The 18778-nt window shown below is 33.2% G+C and overlaps 1 protein-coding gene and 1 long non-coding RNA gene across 3 annotated transcripts; one reads left to right on the forward strand and one right to left on the reverse strand.

Annotated features, from left to right (window-relative positions):
- Positions 1–5934: 5934 nt before the first annotated feature.
- LOC105116738 (uncharacterized protein At5g08430) lies at positions 5935–16543 on the reverse strand. 2 transcript variants are annotated; one of them, XM_011014192.1, is made up of 10 exons: positions 16389–16543; positions 15315–16037; positions 14952–15064; positions 14418–14477; positions 11497–11547; positions 10172–10242; positions 8785–9038; positions 7523–7567; positions 6843–6967; positions 6505–6595 (listed from the first exon to the last, which is right to left on the reverse strand). In XM_011014192.1, exons 2-10 carry the CDS (start codon positions 15979–15981, stop codon positions 6557–6559), a joined length of 1425 nt encoding a protein of 474 aa, XP_011012494.1. In that variant the 5' UTR covers positions 15982–16037; positions 16389–16543; the 3' UTR covers positions 6505–6556. The 2 variants fall into 2 exon arrangements, with proteins under 2 accessions (XP_011012493.1, XP_011012494.1); XM_011014191.1 differs by lacking the exon at positions 6843–6967 and having other exon boundaries at positions 5935–6595; positions 16389–16539.
- On the forward strand, positions 11475–11801 carry LOC105116737 (uncharacterized). The gene is made up of 2 exons (XR_840585.1): positions 11475–11565; positions 11698–11801. It is a non-coding gene; the product is annotated as an uncharacterized LOC105116737 (long non-coding RNA).
- Positions 16544–18778: the final 2235 nt, after the last annotated feature.

Below are 18778 nucleotides of genomic sequence, written 5' to 3' on the forward strand. Positions count from 1 at the left end.
AGCTGCATATGTAGGAGGCAGTCAAGTTTTGGGGGTTGTCCCTAAAGCTTTAGCCGAAGGGGACATTATTGGAAAAACAATTGGAGAGGAATTACAGGTCTCCACAATGTCTGATAGAATGAATACAATGTTTAACCATACTGATGCCTTCATTGCCTTACCAGGTGGTCTGGGTACATTGGAAGAGATCTTTCATATTTCCTCTTGGGCCCAACTGCACATTCACCATAAACCTATAGGTTTGTTAAATGTTAATGGTTTTTATAATAATTTGTTGTCTTTTCTTGATCAAGCTGTGGAACAGGAATTTCTAACATCTTCGGCACGACAAATCATAATCTCTGCTGCTACTGCTGAACAATTGATTGACCAACTACAATCTTTCATCCCTATAATTGATCCCTCCATGAGTCAACTCAATTGGTCAAGCATGAAACGCAGTAAAAAGCTTAAATTGGATTTGAGCCTTAGTTTGTGAAAAATTGTGTCTTTTGGTTTTATTAATAGCATAATATTTATGTTTTGTTGTTTCTTATATTTGTTTTAGTGTGTTTCAGGTTTGTCAATAGTCGCTGTTTCAGGTGATATCTTCTACACTCTATCTTTTTGCTTAAAACATTGAGGACAATGTCTTGTTTTGGTTGGAGGGAGAGGGTAGTAGTTGATATTAAAAAAAAAAAATTTCTATTATTTAAACCATTTGCAAAACTATTGTTACTAGGATGGTAGAGTAATGGAGGAACTTTAGTGACTCTTGAGACGCATCTTATTAAACATTCTTAACAAGGTCTATTATAATACTTCTTGAAATATTCAGGTTTACAAACTCTTGGATTGCTATCTATAGATTCTGTTTATATGCCCATCTAACAAGTATTTTTAAACCTTCATTTTCACACACACACTCGAACATATGATTGTGGGTTGCATATTGGATTATTACATTATTTGTGTTCTTTTGTTAAAGGTAACAACTAAGGGAAAGGGATACAGTATAATATGCAAAAAAAAAAAGGATAAACAAAAAAATAAAAACAAAGTAGATAAGTTTGGTTTCGTAGCCTCCTTGACTTAAGCAAATAAGCCCGAAGGGGTGTTTGAACACCTAGTACCCTAAAGTCAACTGACTTGGGAGTTATTGACCCAGTGCTTGTTACATGGGTTGAGGAGAAAGTTTAAGGGAATCAAACACTGCACTATCTACATATCAGTATTTGCAACCCGAGTTACTAAGCTCGTAGGGGTGTCTCAACACCTGATGCCCTAAGACCAACTAGTCTGGGAATCATTAGCCGAAAGCTCGTTACATGGGTTCAGGATACATTGTGCTATAAATTCTTGCTTTCAAAAAAAAAAAAAACAAGAAGAAGATAACAATCCCAACCCAAGGAAGTTAACCTTAAACATTAAAACAAAAATTTTGTTTTCTTCCATGAAAAGCTCCATAACTATGTTTTGATTTATTGAGCACCAAAAGAAGGTTTACTAATATCTTGTTTAAGAGGTATTAAGCAGATATACAAATTTAATGAGAGTTTGTTTATCTGGATAGATTAATAGAAGTTAAATGATGAATGCCTTGCTTTGTGGTATTTGCAAATTATTTTTGGATTTTAATGCTTTGATTACTAGGGACTAGTAATAAGCTAGATGGGGGGTGTGATTAGTACTTCAAAGTGCATTCTCATTAAGGATTTATGTCATCATATTGCACTTAAAGTATCATTAAATTCCCTAATAAAAGCATGTTTTATATTAGCAAGTCTAAAAATATAATTGATTAGTACTTAAAAGTGCATTTTTATCATGGTTTTATATCATCATTTTGCACTTGAAGTATCAATAACTCCTTAACCAAAACATGTTTTATAATAATATATCTAATAATATAAGATACCTTTAATTTGTGGTAAATGTCTATTTTTAATGCAGGCCTATCACATAAATGAAAGGATTGATTGATGACTTGAAGAACTTAAATTGCAAGGATAAAGAGATGACCAAACTTAGAAAAGAGATGTCGGTGCAATTCAAACCGGAACACTGTTCGGTAATGGGGTCATATCTAGAGCTATATATCTCAGATTTAGGTCCAATTTATATGGATGGAAAGGTAAGACATAGGCCTACAACTTTCATATGGAGCCCAAGATCTAAACAGGCCATTATCAAGTCCAAATTGTAGCAACAACAAAGAAGCCCGAATCTGTCTTCCAGCCCGAGCACTGTTCGGTATTTTGGCCATATCGGGAGTTCTAGAAGTCCAAATGAGCTGAATTTCTTACACAAGAAAGCTGAGACAATTGCCTACAACTTTCATGTTTGCAACTGGCTCCAATTTTGACTTTATCAATGACGTTTTGGGCAGACAAGGGAAGATAAGGATTGTCACCAAGTCAAAAGTTGGCCACCCACTTATCAATTAGTCATCAAATCAATAGTTCTCAATTTTGGCCTATAAAAGGAGGCATTTGCCATGCATTTAGGCATCTTGGTTTCCAGATCAAGATCATGCTCTTCCTTTCTCTCTTTTTATTTTTTGTAATGTTTATGTTTTGCTTTCATTAATATTAAGTTTATGCCTTTCATTTCCTTTCATTTACTTAGTTAACTTTTATGTTCTTATTTTGTTTATCTATTTTGCTTTCTTTCATTATGTCTAGCTAAGTTAATTATGTCAAGGTGAAAAGGTTACACTAATGGTGTAAGAATAAGTATAATGTAAACTTAATATGGACTTTAATGTTTGATACTAACATGTTTTATATTTGTTATCTTGTTCACTCTTTAATACTTTGCTTGTTAAATGACTAATCTTGATTTATGTTGTATAACACTTGGCACAACAAATGCTTGGCACTTTCATAGCCCATAATGTATGGTATAACCGACACCTGAGCTATGAAAGGAACTTGATTTGTTGTTAACATAAGTTATAATCATGAATGCTTGACGAGATTTACAAGTATTAGCATTAATTGAAGATTTACAAGTATTAGCATTAATTGAATAAGATGACTAATGTAATCATGTTAACAATATATAATATGATTGGAACCTCCTTTGTGTGTGGTTTCCAATTCAATAATAAGAGTTTATACTATACTTGTTTGATATACCATTAGTGGAACCTCTAACCTTGACATTTGTTATTATTATTGCTTAATCCTTACATTAATATTTGATCTCCAAGTTCTCATCATCATCATCTTCTTCTTCTTCTCTTTCTTTATTATTATTATTATTATTATTATTATTATTATTATTATTATTAGTACTACTACTACTACTACTACTACTACTACTACTACTACCTACTACTACTACTACTACTACTACTACTACTACTACTACTACTATTATTATTATTACTATTGTTGTTGTTGTTGTTGTTGTTTTATAATTGTTGTTTATAATTTGTACAATTAACCTCCTTGTGGTTCGACCCCGGTCTTGCCGGGTTATTTATTACTTCGACACTCCTACACTTGGGAGAAGACATCAATCTTTTCGTCGTGTCAATAATATACCTTTAATTCATGATAAATGTTCATCCTAAATGCAGGTCTATCACATAAATAAAAGGATTGATTGATGAGTTTAATGATTGAAATTGAAAGGATAAAAAGAAGGCCAAACTTAGCAAAGTGTTGCTGGTGCATTCCAAACTCAAACACCGTTCAGTAATTTGATCATATCTGCAGCTGTAGATATCAGATTTAGGTCCATTTTATATCGATGGAAAGGTAAGACATAGACCTATAACTTTCATATGAAGTCAAAGACTCAGTTCTGCCGTTTTCAAGCCCAAATCGTAGCAACAACGAAGACGTCGGAAGTTGTCCTGCAGCTCAAGCATTATTCGGTTTTTGGCTCATATCTTGAGTTCTAGAAGTCCAAATGAGCTCTGGTTTTTTTTTTATGGAAAGCTGAGACAATTGCCCACAGCTTTCATAATTCAGTTGGCTATAATTCTGATGTGAGCAATGATGTTTTGGCCAGCCAACAATATCAAAAATCAGCCCACAATATCAAAAAAACAGCAGTCATTAATGTCAAAAACCAGCCACCAAATCAATGGATGCCCACCAATTCTTCAATCAATCAATAGTTCTGAAACTTAGCCTATAAAAGGAGGCATTGTCCATGTATTTAGTCATATTAATTTTCATATCAAAGTTATCTTCTTGCTTTCTCTCTACATCTTTGTAATGTTCAAGTTTTCTTTTATGCTATAGTAATCTCTTGTTTATGCTCTTTCATTTCCTTTCCTATACTTAGTTAGCTTATATTATGTTTATGTTCTTATATTGTTTATTTGTGTTTTTCTCCTTCTTAATGTTTAGCTAAGTTAATTATGTCAAGGTGAAAAGGTTTCTCTAATGGTGTTAGAATAGGTATAATATAAACTCAACATGAGCTTTAAATGTTTATATCCAAAAAAGATTGTTATTAACATGTTTTATCTTTTTATCTTACTAATTCTTAATACCTTGCTTATTAAATGTTTAATTTAGATTTGTGTTGTATAATATTTGGTACATCAAATGCTTGATCTTTCATAGTTTTCGGCCGAAATCGTTATTATGATAGAAACTTGATTTATTGTTAACATAAACTAGCAACATGAATGCTTGATGATATTTATAAGTATGGTATTACTTAGATAAGATAATTAATATGATCATGTTAGTAATTTATAATGAGCTAATAACGAGAAATCATCCGATTAGAACCTCCTTTGTGTGTGGTTTCTAGTTGAGTAATAAAAAGAGTTTATATTATATTTATTTGAAATACCATTAGTGAATCCTATAACCTTGACATATGTTTTGTTATTGTTTAATCCTTACATCAATATCACATCCCAAAACTTTCTTCAACTCTTTTTCTGTTATTATTCTCTTTAAATCTTTTTCTTTATTTGTAATTTATATAATTCACCTCCCTGTGGTTCGACCCCGGTCTTGCCGGGTTATTTTACTTTGACACTCCTGCACTTGGGATAAGACATCAACTCTTTGATCGTGTCAAGGGGCATAAACTTCATATTAATGAAAGCAAAGCATAAACATTACAAAAAATATAAAGAGAGAAAGCAAGAACATGATCTTGATATGGAAACCAAGATACCTAAATGCATGGCAAATGTCTCCTTTTATATGCCAAAATTGGAAACTATTGATTTGATGACTAATTGATGAGTGGGTGACCAACTCTTGACTTGGTGACAATCTTTATCTTCTCTTGTCTGCCCAAAACATCATTGATAACGTCAAAATTGGAACCACTTGAAATATGAAAGTTGTAGAAAATTGTCTCAGCTTTCTTGTATAAAAAATTCAGATCATTTGGACTTCTAAAACTTTAGATATGGGTCAAACACTGAACAGTACTCGGGCTGGAGGACAGATTCGAACTTCTTTGTTGCTGCTACAATTTGGACTTGAAAATAACCTTTTTAAATCTTGGACTCCATGTAAAAGTTGTAGGCCTATATCTTACCTTTTTATCCATATAAAATAGATCTAAATCTAAGATCTACAACTCTAGATATGACCCAATTACCGAATAGTATTCCGGTTTGGACTGCATCGGCATTTCTTTTTCAAGTTTGGCCATCTCTTTGTCCTTTTCTTAAACTCATCAATTAATTTTGTTATTTATGTGAGACCTATATTTAAAATAAATATTTACCACAAATTAAAAGTATCTTGTATTATTAGATATATTATTATAAAACATATTTTAATTAAGAAGTTATTAATACTTCAAATACAAAATAATAACATAAAATCTTAATAAAAATACACTTTTAAATACTAATCAACAACCCTCTCAAATTACATTACAAAGTTCAGAAAAATAAACCCTGGAATAATACAAATGATTAGAAAAATAAAACCCATCTTATTTTGTTACTTCTTATCATCATTCTTTTAATTATTATTTTTAACTAAACCATACAATTGAATTTTGTAAAAGCAACCCATGTATCGTTGAAATAATTATTTTGCATAGCGCACAAAGAGTATGCTAAAAGAAACAAACCCTAACACATATAACCATGGTTTGGTGAAAAAAACAGAAAACTTAAAGGTCTAAAATCATAGTGCTTCGTTTCGGCTCTGCAGGGCTGGAAAACAGAGCGGGGTTGTCCAGGGGTGGGGCTTTGAAAAAGTTATAGACAATCAACTATTAGACTCTACATCTGGAAGTAACCGGCGAAGAACATCACTCAATAGTACTGCTTCGTCTTGGCTCTGTCCTGTCTTCCAAACCTTGAACCCTGGAAGAAAGTAGTCAGCGTCATTCCATCGTTTTAATAATGTCAATGAGAAGGGACCTTGTACATCTCCCTGGGGATCTAAATAATGCCACAAAAAACTTCCGGGATCACAATCAGTAATCTGAACATTATCTCTATGCCTCGGGCCTTCCTCTTCTTCACTGTCGCTCAAATCAATCACCAGCACGTCCATCGAGCATTGACGGTGCTTGTTGTCTTCTATGTTGACAGGCAGCATTTCATCGTTGCTCTCCCTGATGATGTTTGTTAATTGCTTTGGCTGATCTTCAACAAAATGCTGATGATCTGAAATAGAATAGTGAGATACCAATGGCCAATAAGAATTGAAGGTTAAGACTACTCTGCTGATTCTTGAACGGATGAGAAAACTTCTGAATAGAAATTCATTCATTCACGACGACCAAGATAAGTAAATGAATTCCCTCCCTTTTTAAAACCAATTCATAGTTTCTTCCCAAGAGAACAGTGCATAAAACATCTAAAATAAGCGAATTATACAGATTCTAACTTTCTGGCGGAATGATTCACTCACCTGACAGTGAACCAGACCTGATGAACCATAAAATGATGAAGCTGTAAGTGCCGGCATGCACACCTCCAATAGGAGGCAGGGGGGTGAATGCAAGGAAGGGATGTTTGGCAAGGGGATGCAGCATCCTTTGCGGAGAAAAATCATTTCCCAACATGTTGAGAGATAAGAGGGTTAAGAGTTAAGACTATATAAAACTAGCATAAGCAGGATTTCTTAAATTTTTATTGTTTGTTTTACAGGCAATCTTGCGAGGGTTGAAGTATTTCAGTATGCAGCATCCTTTAGTGCCCCCTGTCTAATTTTAAAAAATCAATTAAATTTTCCTAGTCTAATAAAAAACCTCACTACTTTCTGTCATTACCCCTTACCACCAAATGTGATAGAATTGCATCACTACCTATGATGGAAAACAGTAACCAGAATGCCTGTAATACATCAAGTAAAATGATGAACATATCTATGTTCATGTAAGGAACATAGAGGAGAATATTGACCAAGCGCTTCTAGAACATAATAATTTGTTGAACAATTCCCAGTTGCCTCCCCTCTGATCTAGATATCCTGATTCCAAATTCTCAAACAACAAAGAAAAAAAAAAAAGATATCCTGATTCCAAATTCTCAAACAACAAAGAAAAAACAAAAAGGAGGGAATAAAATTTATGAAAGTGTATAATTTACCCATTCTGTTGCTCTGTTTTGGTGTTGCCAAGACAGCTTGGTTTCCTGCAGAAAGAAAGAAAATAATTTCAGATTGTTTAATAAAAATGGAGTTATGCCTCGCACCAATGCTGGAGGCTTTATACAAGGATTGGCATCCAACATTACAACTCATTTTGACACATGTATTTTGGATGCTGGCTGATCTAAGGGGGAAAAAAAAAGAATATTTAACGTTTACTGCAAAGGAACCTTCCATAGACTCTGCTTGGTATCAGGAGATGAATGGGCAAGTTAATTCTGCCTCAGTTCTACAGTACAAGAGGGGACATCTTAACTTTATGCATGCCAAATGTGCATCCAATGGATCAGTGTTTTCCAAAATTGATGTTCTGAATACTTCAAATGATGATATTAAGACCTGTATGAATATAAATAGGTTAACACAGCCACCCATAGTCACATGCAAAGTTTTTTATACCATGGATATTCTAAGGATACACACAGCAACAACTCCCTGATAAGTTATCCTGTAAACACAGGGTTCCCCATATAGCTGACCAATCACCCTGTATAGAAGAGACAGAAACTTAAGAGGTCTTAAATTTCCTACAAGCTTACCATGCCATGTACTGCACCACAAACTTCCTAGTATTTAAATATTAGACCTACTTATTTCCAAGCTTGGCTTGCTCAAATCTTCAGCATGTACTTTGATTTCATAACCCACAGTATGGAAGGATCGTGCAAGGCATTTTGCAATATGATAAGTAATTTTCAAATTGCTTATAAATGATCCAGAATTGTCTGAACCCACATGTGAATCACTGCAGCCATGAAAATCAAGATACAATCTAAATCTTCACGTGGTTTTTCAGAGATTATGGATATATTTTGTGGTTTCCCATTCCTATCTGACAAATTGGCAGCACTTCAACAGTAGATCACCAATAGGGTTGGTATGCCTTATTATTTAGGACTCAATTGTTGTTTCTTTTTCCTGCTTGAAAGGATGTCTTATTCTACATTTATTTATTATTCCTTTTCCATCTTTCTAATAAAAATTTCTTCTTTCATGTGAAAAAGGAAATACCAAAAATGCTTTCATAATCAAAGACAACAATGCTCCATTCCCCCAGTTGTAAATACCAGACCAAATAGATGCATGCACACACATGCAGTTGCATGTTGTAAATATGCACCCACTTGAGGAGAAACAAAAAAAATTCACCTTCTAGGAGTGCAACATCACTGGAAAGAAAAACTGAATGTTACTAACATACCTGCAGAATTCTTGCTGAAAGAAATCCAAGTCGAAGTTTTATTTGAAGCTACATCAAAATTGGGAATTTCCAAAACTCCATCCAGAGATGATTTTGGTGAACCATCATTTCCTTGTTTTATATTCACTGGAAAATCCTCTGGTGCAGGCTCATCTTCTATCTCATCGGCTATGACTTTTGGAATGTCAAGCAATAGCCGTGTCTGTTCATCAGGAGTCTCAAGCAGCTTCTTTCTTTCCAAGTAATCAAACAGTGTAAAAGCTCAAGCGAGTTAAGGATTCAAAATATAATGCTGCAGCAGGTAGACAAAGCAAGAGGAAGTGTAATGCAGGAGTAGATGAAAAGATGAACATGGGGTGGTGCATTTCTACAAACGAAGTCCTTTGGTGATATGGTTTATTATAGAAGGCAAAAAAGAAGGAAAGGGAAAACTTTGACTACTTGTTTGAATGTAAAATGGTTCCTTGAGTTTAAAAAAAAAAAAAAACATCTATATGTATTAAAAAGAAAAGAAATTTACATGGGAAAAAAAAAAAAAACCCATATCCTTTTTCATTTTGAGCAGCCTCAACACACTCCCTTTTCCTTTATTATGCTCTGATTGACCCTCAACTTTTTGGCTTTGAAATCAAATTGTGACTAGTTTCTTCACAATACCAAAAAAAGAAGAACTATGACATGCATACAATGATTCCTATGATTTGAATTTCCTCAAGGAAATTGTGATAGTTATCCAACTCATCCACAATTTATTACCTGAAAAAATGTGACTAGTAGCCTACAGCTTTTAAGAAGCAAAGCTTACCAGTCTTAACCAACATCGGTGGGCAGCAGCCAAAGCCATGCAATTATTGAGCAATTTTCATTTTGAGCAGCCTCTACACGCCCCCTTTACCATTATTACACTCTGATTGAACCTCAACTTTTTGGTCTTCAAATCAAATTGTGACAAGTTTCTTCACAATACCAAACAAGAAGAATGATGGCATGCATACACGATTCCTATGATTTGAATTTCCTCAAGGAAATAGTGATAGTTATCCATCTCATCCATGTTTAATTACCTGAAAAAATATGACTAGTAGTCCACAGCTTTTAAGAAGCAAAGCATGCCAATCTCAACCAACACTAGTGGGCACCAGCCAGAGCCATGCAATTATTGAGCAATTTTGCTACTACTAATCATAGAGACTCACAACTTATTTGATAAGCTCAATTGGATTGATTTTTGTCATGAAGTACAGTGTTTCTTGCCGATAATCAGTGTCTTGTTATATTTATAATAGAGTTTAGACTGGATTATTTTAGTCTGGGAAACTTAATATATAATTCATTATATGTTGACTTCATAGAAACCAGAGGGAACAGTAATACCAAGAAAGGATATTCTCTACGCCAACCCTTTTCATTTGCCCGATCAATGAGCTTTTGAAGAAAAGCAAGTTCTGCACGAAGCCACTGAAACAAAAAATAGAAGAATCCACATTAGTGGCTAAAAAATAGAAGAATCAAACCTTAAACAAATCATGAGGAACATGCATGATCCTCTGTATAGATGCTGGAACCAGTATTTGAAGTGGCTTTTCTGTCACAGTGCATATAAGATAATTACATTTAGCAATTTAGCAAGCCAAAGCACATTAAAGAGAAACATAATGGACTAGTGAAGAATAGCAATGGACTGGTGAAGAATGGCTTCTTCCACACCAACATTTAAAGTCTGAGGAGGTTTTCATAAAGCATGTATGATGATTGGCAATCGACATAACAAATCAATAAAAAATGACATGTTCCATCAGGATTCCTTGTTCAATGAAAAAAAAAACATTTATAAATGTTATAGCATATCTAAAAACCTCAAAACAACAACAACGTAATAAACAATTCAAGCCACCATCTTCGAACATTTGGCGATTTCTTACTTCTTGCTCTGTCAAAATAAAGAAAGAGCTAAGAACTATTTATCTTACAATACCATCAATGTAATGATTGTTCCTGTTATCATTTTGCATGGCATTCAGCACAAAAACTGTGACAAGAAATAGGCATTAAGGAACGGCACAACGTTATAAAAGTTGAGACTAGGTGTTTCACAATTAACCACATTTGAGATAATAGATTTCTGAGTTGGATTCCCAACTTACTAGTGAAGTAATTCACTTCTATAGCGCAACCAAACTTGAGATGAATCAAGGGGCAAAATAAAGTGCTTGAGATTTTTCGTTATCAATATAAACTTGCTAATCTTTATAATTCAATACTTCAAAAGTATAAATATCAATTTTGCAATGCATATTTAAGGCTCTCTTTTTCCTGCAGTATCTACATATCTTTTTTTTCTTTTATACTACAATGGATAAAATTGCAAGATCATGGTCAATTAGCATTACAATCCCCTGCAAGCTTGCATACAACAACATTTTGATGAAATTATAGTTCAGAGGTTCATGCCTGGTTTATCATTTTCATTTAAAATGCAAATGCACATTGTCAACATCTTAATAAATGCACTCTTAAGTTTTTCATATTGGAACATCAAGAATGTTTGTACTTTATATAGGGTTCCTGACACATCAACCTCACTAGCAAATCAGTACAGAAACATTCAAAAACCTGTAAGCAAATATGAACTATGAGGAGAACAGAAACAAGAAAAAGGGACAAACAACCATTTTGTTCATGGTTAAGTTTTCCTTTTAGTCAAGTACCTACATGCTTTGTTATATCTTCATGCAAAACTTGAGCCTTCTCTTCAAGCTCTACCTGTAAGAAGTTTAAAAGGTACATTACCAAAAGATTGAGGGATGGGGAACGTTAAAACAGACAACTCAATTACCAAGGCACGCAAGACACATCTTGTTATCAGGTTCGAAAATATACTAATAAATAAATCTAGAGAGCCAGATGTTGAAGCCATGTCATAGACTTTCTTCATGCAAAGAGAATAGTGGTTACTAGTATTGTGACCCGTGCTTCGCCACGGGTCGAATAAATTTTTTTGTGGCAAAAAACAAAAATTAAATATGTCAGCTCTTCAAATTTATTTAAAAAAAAATTATAGTTATAAATCAAAAGGCCTACGAGAATTATTTGTGTCAATAAACGTAAAAAACAAAGTGTTAACGTGTTTATTCAACTCGTCTAATTAAAGATTGAATAATTTTTTTCCAACACAAAAAATTAATGTATAGGTGTTATTTACATGTTTTTTTACATCAAGTAAAAAATATAACCGTGAATCACAAAGTGGATGCTTACATATAATAAAATATAATAAAAATCATATGCATTAATAAAAATATGTAAGATCTCAAGTTTTTTTTAACATAAGCCAAAAAATGAAACAATGTTGCAATTGCTACAATGAAACATCATTTCCTTAATCTATGTAGAATAAATTTCCAAAAACAAAAGGTTTAAAGAAGAAAAACATTAAAAAACAAATTATAAAAGAATAAAAAAAATGAACAAAAAGAAAGGTATAAATAGGCCACGTGTAAAGAATAAAAAAATAATATTTTTTTTCCAAAAAAAGTGTAAAGAAAAAAATGGAAAAACTAAAAAAACATTAAAATCATGAATCTGGCATGGAGGTTTAAAAAAAAAAAAAAACAAGTATGCACGTTGCTCCAATGTATTGTTTTACATGAAAAATTAAAAGTATCAATTGAAAAGCCTATATAATCATCTAACAAAATATATCGATAATCATTTATATAAATAAAAAAAATCGTTAAAAATAACCAAGAAGAAAACTATAAAGATAAGATATTTACCCGATTATGTTTACTAAACTTTTTAATTTAAATAAATAAAAAATAAATTCACCCTAAAAAACTCATGGCTTAAACGATAAATACAAACAAAATAATAGAATAAGCCCATACCATAAAACATATTATAAAAAGCCGAACACATCAGAAAAATATAAGAAATGGACACTTGCCGATATGATGGAAACATTTAAAAAAAAAAGACATTAAAAAAAGCCTCAAATGAGCCCAGCAGCCAACCCAGGTGAATAAATCAAACATATGACCTGGGATATAAAATTGAGATAACCCCATAAATAGCAAAGAGAAAAAAATACTAGCAAAAAAAGAATCTTTGAAAAAAATTCTTCAAAAAAACACTAAGGCGACCCGGATTAATCTTTCAGATCTATGACCTGAGTCACTATATTAGGGTAACCCCATTAAAGACAAACTTGAGAAAAACAAAGAAGCAAGATTCTCAATCAAACAAATATTGAGGGATGAAAATGAAGGAAAAAAGTCAATAAAAGAAACAAAGCAACGCAAAACAAATAGCAATTAAAAGAATTAGAAATAAATTCAACATAAAAACCAACTGAAATTAAATGTTTAGGGATGGAATTGAAAAAAAACAAATCAATTAAAAAAATAACAATTAAAAGAATTACCACCAAACTTGACATAAAAATTCAATGAAAAGAAATGCTCAAGGATGGAATTGAAGAAAAACAAATAAATCAAGAAAATGATTGAAAACCAGAAAAATAGCAATTAAAAGAATGAAGATCAAATTTGATTAAAAAAAAACTAACAAAATCAAACAACTAGTGATGAAATCAAAAATAAAATCCAATTAAAAATAATCAATGTAAATAAAACAATTGCAATTAATAGTAGAATGACTGAATCAAAATAAAAAAGAAATTGAAGCTAGTATAATTTTTTGCATGGCCAGCATGCAATCTGAGGAAAAAAATGAAGGAAAAGAAAGAAAGGAAAAAAAAAGTTAATTGGTGCTACCCTTAGAAGAAGAGGAGGAGGAGGCCAAGACACATTAAATGATGTGGCGAAAGCCTGATTTCAACCACCATCGTCTTCCGCACTTGCTGCCAGAAGGCAGCAAAGCGGCAAGCATCAACAGCCTTTTTTTATGTTCACAAAACCAAAAATACCACTATGACTAAACAAGAATAACAAAAAAAAAACCCTTGTGAAATCACAACCAAGCTTTTGATGCCAAGGCTAAAAAATTTGAATGGCAAGGGTAATGGAGTAATCAATTGTTCATAAAATTATAAAACAAAAAATGCCCCTAGAACTACATAGCAATAAAATAAAAAATAAAAAAAAACCATTAGTAAATGACAATCAAGCCCCTGAAGCCAAGGCTAACAAATTTGCATGGTAAACCTGTGTAATTCAATTATTCATGACAAAATTGAAATTACCATACAACCCCTAGACCAAAGGTTCTGATTTTTTACTCTCTAAGGGCAATACAATTCTTATTAAAAAACAATGAAAAGTCGGTGCTGCCCCAAACAAATCAAGAATGACCAATTAGTTGTGTGCAAAGACTATCCTACCCCTCAAGTAAAGCTTTAAAAATGAAAGGATGAAAGGTAATGGGGTAATTTCACTGTAGCCTTAGACACATTTCACTATAAATAGACCACAATGAAAAACCCACACAGTTTAGTATTTTACTTAATTATTTTTCTTCTCTATCCATGAAATTTCTTTACCAATCAAATATAAAGCTTAGGGCGTGAAGAAATCCATACAAAAAACAAAAATATTGTTCAACATAATTCAGTGAGAATAACCAGAGCTATAGAGGAAACACTACAAAACTAGGCAAGGGAATAGATAACTTACAATAGTTGGCCTCTTGAGTGAACCATCTCTTACTCTCTGATTCAGATCTTCACATTCTTCCTGCAACCAACAGAAACAAGGCTAAGAGTGAATGCCTACACCTTGACGTAATTGTCTATGAGCTTACATTTTGCAGAATCTTATCTGCAGCTACACAACAAAAATTTGGACACTGTTATCCACACCATATATGGCAGCTGCATCAGTCTCCAACTTCTTATCGATACATTCAAACCCATTTCTCAAGACCCTCACAAGACCTCATATTAAAAGTGAAACTCTAACTAAAAAGAACACAGAACCATGGTCTAATTTATTAAAAAAGCATTGATTCCTAGCACAGAATATAATTGGTTACTTGATATCAGATGAGTTTTAACACTTGTAAGCATCTGCAAAACTTCAACGAAAATATGGGGCCACTAAGCACTCACCAAGAAGAGAAGACAGTACCATATCTAGCTAGGTATCAGAGCCAATACAACGTGAAAACTAAGCAGTACTTAGAAAGAGCTAGCAAAATGTGTCGCTTACCTTAGAAAAGTTATCATCTGAAAGCATAGATATGCGGACATCTTTCATATAATTTGAAACTTCAAGAAGCATTTCAGTGTTAATACAATTAGCTCTGGAAGACTCCACTAAACCTAGAGAATAGACAACACAAACACCAAAAGTTAATCATCGATAGTAGAGATCAACAATTCCTAACAAATGTTTCCCTTCCAACAAAAATAATTAACACGTGTAATCCAATCCAAATATACCAGCATCGGTGGAATAAAAGAAATAATAATGATATCAAAGTGAATTAGCAAATAGAAGCTCAGAGGGGTTCATAAATAAGTATTGTTTTATAGCATAAGCAAAGGATGCAAATAACAGTAAGTAACCAACCAGTGACCTGCACGAGCATGTGAGAGTTTTTCTGGAGGTAATCATTAGGATCAGACTTGATTCTCACAAAGCTTCCAACAATTTTGCTTTGAAATGTTTCGGGGTTGTTCTTGGCAAGATCCTGAACCAAAAGCCTCTTCAAATAAACAAGCTTAATGTTATCAGGAACAATAGCAGCAAAACAGCTCTTGGGAGCTTCAAAAACCCTTTTCTTAGAATGGCATTTTCTATCCGAGGCTAAACACTTGTGGCGCTGGTAGGCATTATTATCCTCGTCATCATCCGTAGTATCGAAGAAATCATCGTCAGAACCAACTTTGTTTTCAGCAAAATGGGGTTCGAGGAGGTCATAGATTCGGATTCGATTGATTGTCTTCCTTCCAAAAAGAGGAAGAAGCCATTCATCGCAAAGAACCCTCTTCTTTTTGGTGGGGTGGAGGAGGTTGCGGTCGTTGACATACTTGTTAATGATGGCGGTAACATCGTACTGAGAAATCTGATTGGTGGTACCTGTACCAATAGATTGAAGGAATTCAACGAGGAGAGTGGAGCCCCATCCAGTAAATTCCAGTTTCCTAGGCGTTCGAGCCTTTCTTTTGGAGGTTGAAGGGGGAGCAAACAGTGGGGGGCCATCTGTATATTCTTCCATCCAAACAAAATCACCCATTTTTTTTCTTTTATTGATAATAATAATCACTCCCCTCCTTCACTAGTAGACTGCAGCTGCATGCAGACAGAATATATAACAATAATTGGTGATCATAATGATAATACCGTGAAGACAGAAAAGGCATCCATCCATCCGGTACATAAGAGAGAGAAAGCAGAAATTGATTGAATACACAGAAAAGAGGAGAGGAGTGAATGCAAATTATATAATAATAATAATAATAATCCAATTTTTAATAGGACACGAAAATGAAAAGGAATGGGAGCGAAACCGAACAAAAGCAGAAATTGAGTTAAATTCAATAATAGTAGTAGAAATTGATTTAAAAAATTAAGTAAAAAAAAGAAAACAGAAATTGGCTTGCATTGAATGCAGAGAAAGAAAGGAAATGGAAGAAAACGTACCCTTTTATTTACATGAAAGAAAGGATAGTTTCTCCGCTCAACTCCTGCGGCAACTCTGCTCTATCAGTCTATCGCTTCGCTGCATACTCGCCTCTCTGGAAACACCGGAGAGTGAAGAACAAGGGCCAGGAGAGAAGGAAAGGAAAAAAAACGGACGTAGGCAGGTAGGGACTAACATGTAATCTGCCTTTGCTTGTCTTTCTTTCTTGGGCTTATTCGCAAATCAGCAATCACCTCGCTGGCCCGTTCTTACGATTACCGGCTGGGCCTTTCATTTTCCATTTTTTCAGTTTCCAACCCCTCTCACTCCCGTCAGTACCATTTATCTTTCTTTTCTTTTTTTAACATCTTTATACCTAGTTAGTAAATCAACAAAATAGATAAAAAAAATTAATTAAAACATAAAAATAAGAAAAAAATTAATTAAATTATTTAAATTATTTAAAAAAAATCTTGGTACGGTTCAGTTTTCGATTTTATAGTGCAGAAACCGATTAACCCGGACCAAACCGAACCGGTTCAAAAAAATCCCCTGACCACCACTAGTATAAATAGAAAATTTTACGCCCTCTCGCCTAATCCTAACAAACTACCGGAGATTAAAAAAAAAGGGTTCCTAATCATGGTAGCTACCCCAGTACTAGAGGCTCTTCCTCTCGCCTCTCCAAAATATTTTAGCCTATAAAACAAGTTCTTGAAAGAACTTAAACAAGTTTTTTCGTTCAATATAAGTACATCACAGAAGCATCAACGGTTAGGCATCAATCTCCTCTCCTCTCCTTTTGTTTTTGGTTGATAGGTGTTTTTGTTGATGAGATGATGGAAATAATGTTACTGATGAGATCTATTGTTTTTTGTTTATGAGGTGATGGGTGATTGACACGACCAAAAGATTGATGTCTTCTCTCAAGTGCAGGAGTGTCGAAGTAATAAATAACCTAGCAAGACCGGAGTCGAACCATAAGGAGGTTGATTGCATAAATTATAGATGACAATAATACAACAACAATAACAATAATAACAATAATACCACAATGAGGTTAATTGTATAAATTATAGATGACAATAATACAACAACAACAACAATAATAACAATAACAATAACAATAATAAAGAAAAAGAAGAAGAAGAAGAAGATGATGAGAACTTTGAGATGGAATATTAATGTAAGGATTAAACAATGATAATAACAAATGTCAAGGTTAGAGGTTCCACTAATGGTATGTCAAACAAGTATAGTATAAACTCTTATTATTCAATTGGAAACCACACACAAAGGAGGTTCCAATCAGATTATAAATTGTTAGCATGATCACATTAGTTATCTTATTCTATTAATGCTAATACTTGTAAATCTCGTCAGTTAGTCATGATTATAACTTATGTTAACAACAAATCAAGTTCATTTCATAGTTCAGGTGTCGGTCATACCATATGTCATACCATATAGTATGGGCTATGAAAGTGCCAAGTATTTTTTGTACCAAGTGTTGTACAATATAAATCTAAATTAGTCATTTAACAAGCAAAGTATTAAAGAGTGAACAAGATAAAAAATACAAAACATGTTAGTATCAAACATTAAAGTCCATATTAAGTTTACACTATATTTATTCTTACACAATTAGTGTAATCTTTTCACCTTGACATAATAAACTTAGCTAAACATAATAAAAGAAAGAAAAATAAATAGACAAAATAAGAATATAAATAAGATAAAAGTTAACTAAGTAAATGAAAAGAAATGAAAGGTATAAACTTGATATTAATGAAAGTAAAGCATAAACATTATAAAAAATACAAAGAGAGAAAGTAAGAGGATGATCTTGATCTAGAAACCAAGATGCCTAAATGCATGGCAAATACCTCCTTTTATAGGCCAAAATTGGGAACTATTGATTTGATGACTAATTGATAAGTGGGTGACCTGATGTCTTCTCCCAAGTGCAGGAGTGTTGAAGTAATAAAACTGTTGACTTGGTGACAATTCTTATCTTCTCTTGTCTGCCCAAAACGTCATTGATAACGTAACAATTAGAACCACTTGAAATATGAAAGTTGTAGGAAATTGTCTCAGCTTTCTTGGATAAAAAATTGAGGTTATTTTGACTTTTAGAACTTCAGATATGGGTCAAACACTGAACAGTACTCGGGCTGGAGGACAGATTTAGACTTCTTTTTTATTGCTACAATTTGGACTTGAAAATGGTCTTTTTAAATCTTAGGCTCTATATGAAAGTTGTAGGCCTATATCTTATCTTTCCATTCATATAAAGTAGACCTAAATCCAAGATCTACAGCTCCAAATATGACCCAATTACCTAATAGTGTTCCGGTTTGGACTACACCGGCATCTCTTTTCTAAGTTTGACCATCTCTTTGTCCTTTAA

The sequence above is a fragment of the Populus euphratica genome, unplaced genomic scaffold (assembly GCF_000495115.2).
Source record: "Populus euphratica unplaced genomic scaffold, PopEup_1.0 scaffold1028.1, whole genome shotgun sequence".
Taxonomy (NCBI): Eukaryota; Viridiplantae; Streptophyta; class Magnoliopsida; order Malpighiales; family Salicaceae; genus Populus; species Populus euphratica.

Coding starts and splice junctions, on each gene's coding strand:
- LOC105116738 (XM_011014191.1), bottom strand. CDS start 15,981: ATGGGTGATTTTGTTTGGATGGAAGAATATACAGATGGCCCCCCACTG. Junction 10,243..11,496: donor ATGAAGATATAACAAAGCAT/GTAGGTACTTGA, acceptor TTTTTGTTTCAG/TGGCTTCGTGCAGAACTTGC. Junction 9,039..10,171: donor GAAAAGGGTTGGCGTAGAGA/ATATCCTTTCTT, acceptor TTGAGCTTTTAC/ACTGTTTGATTACTTGGAAA.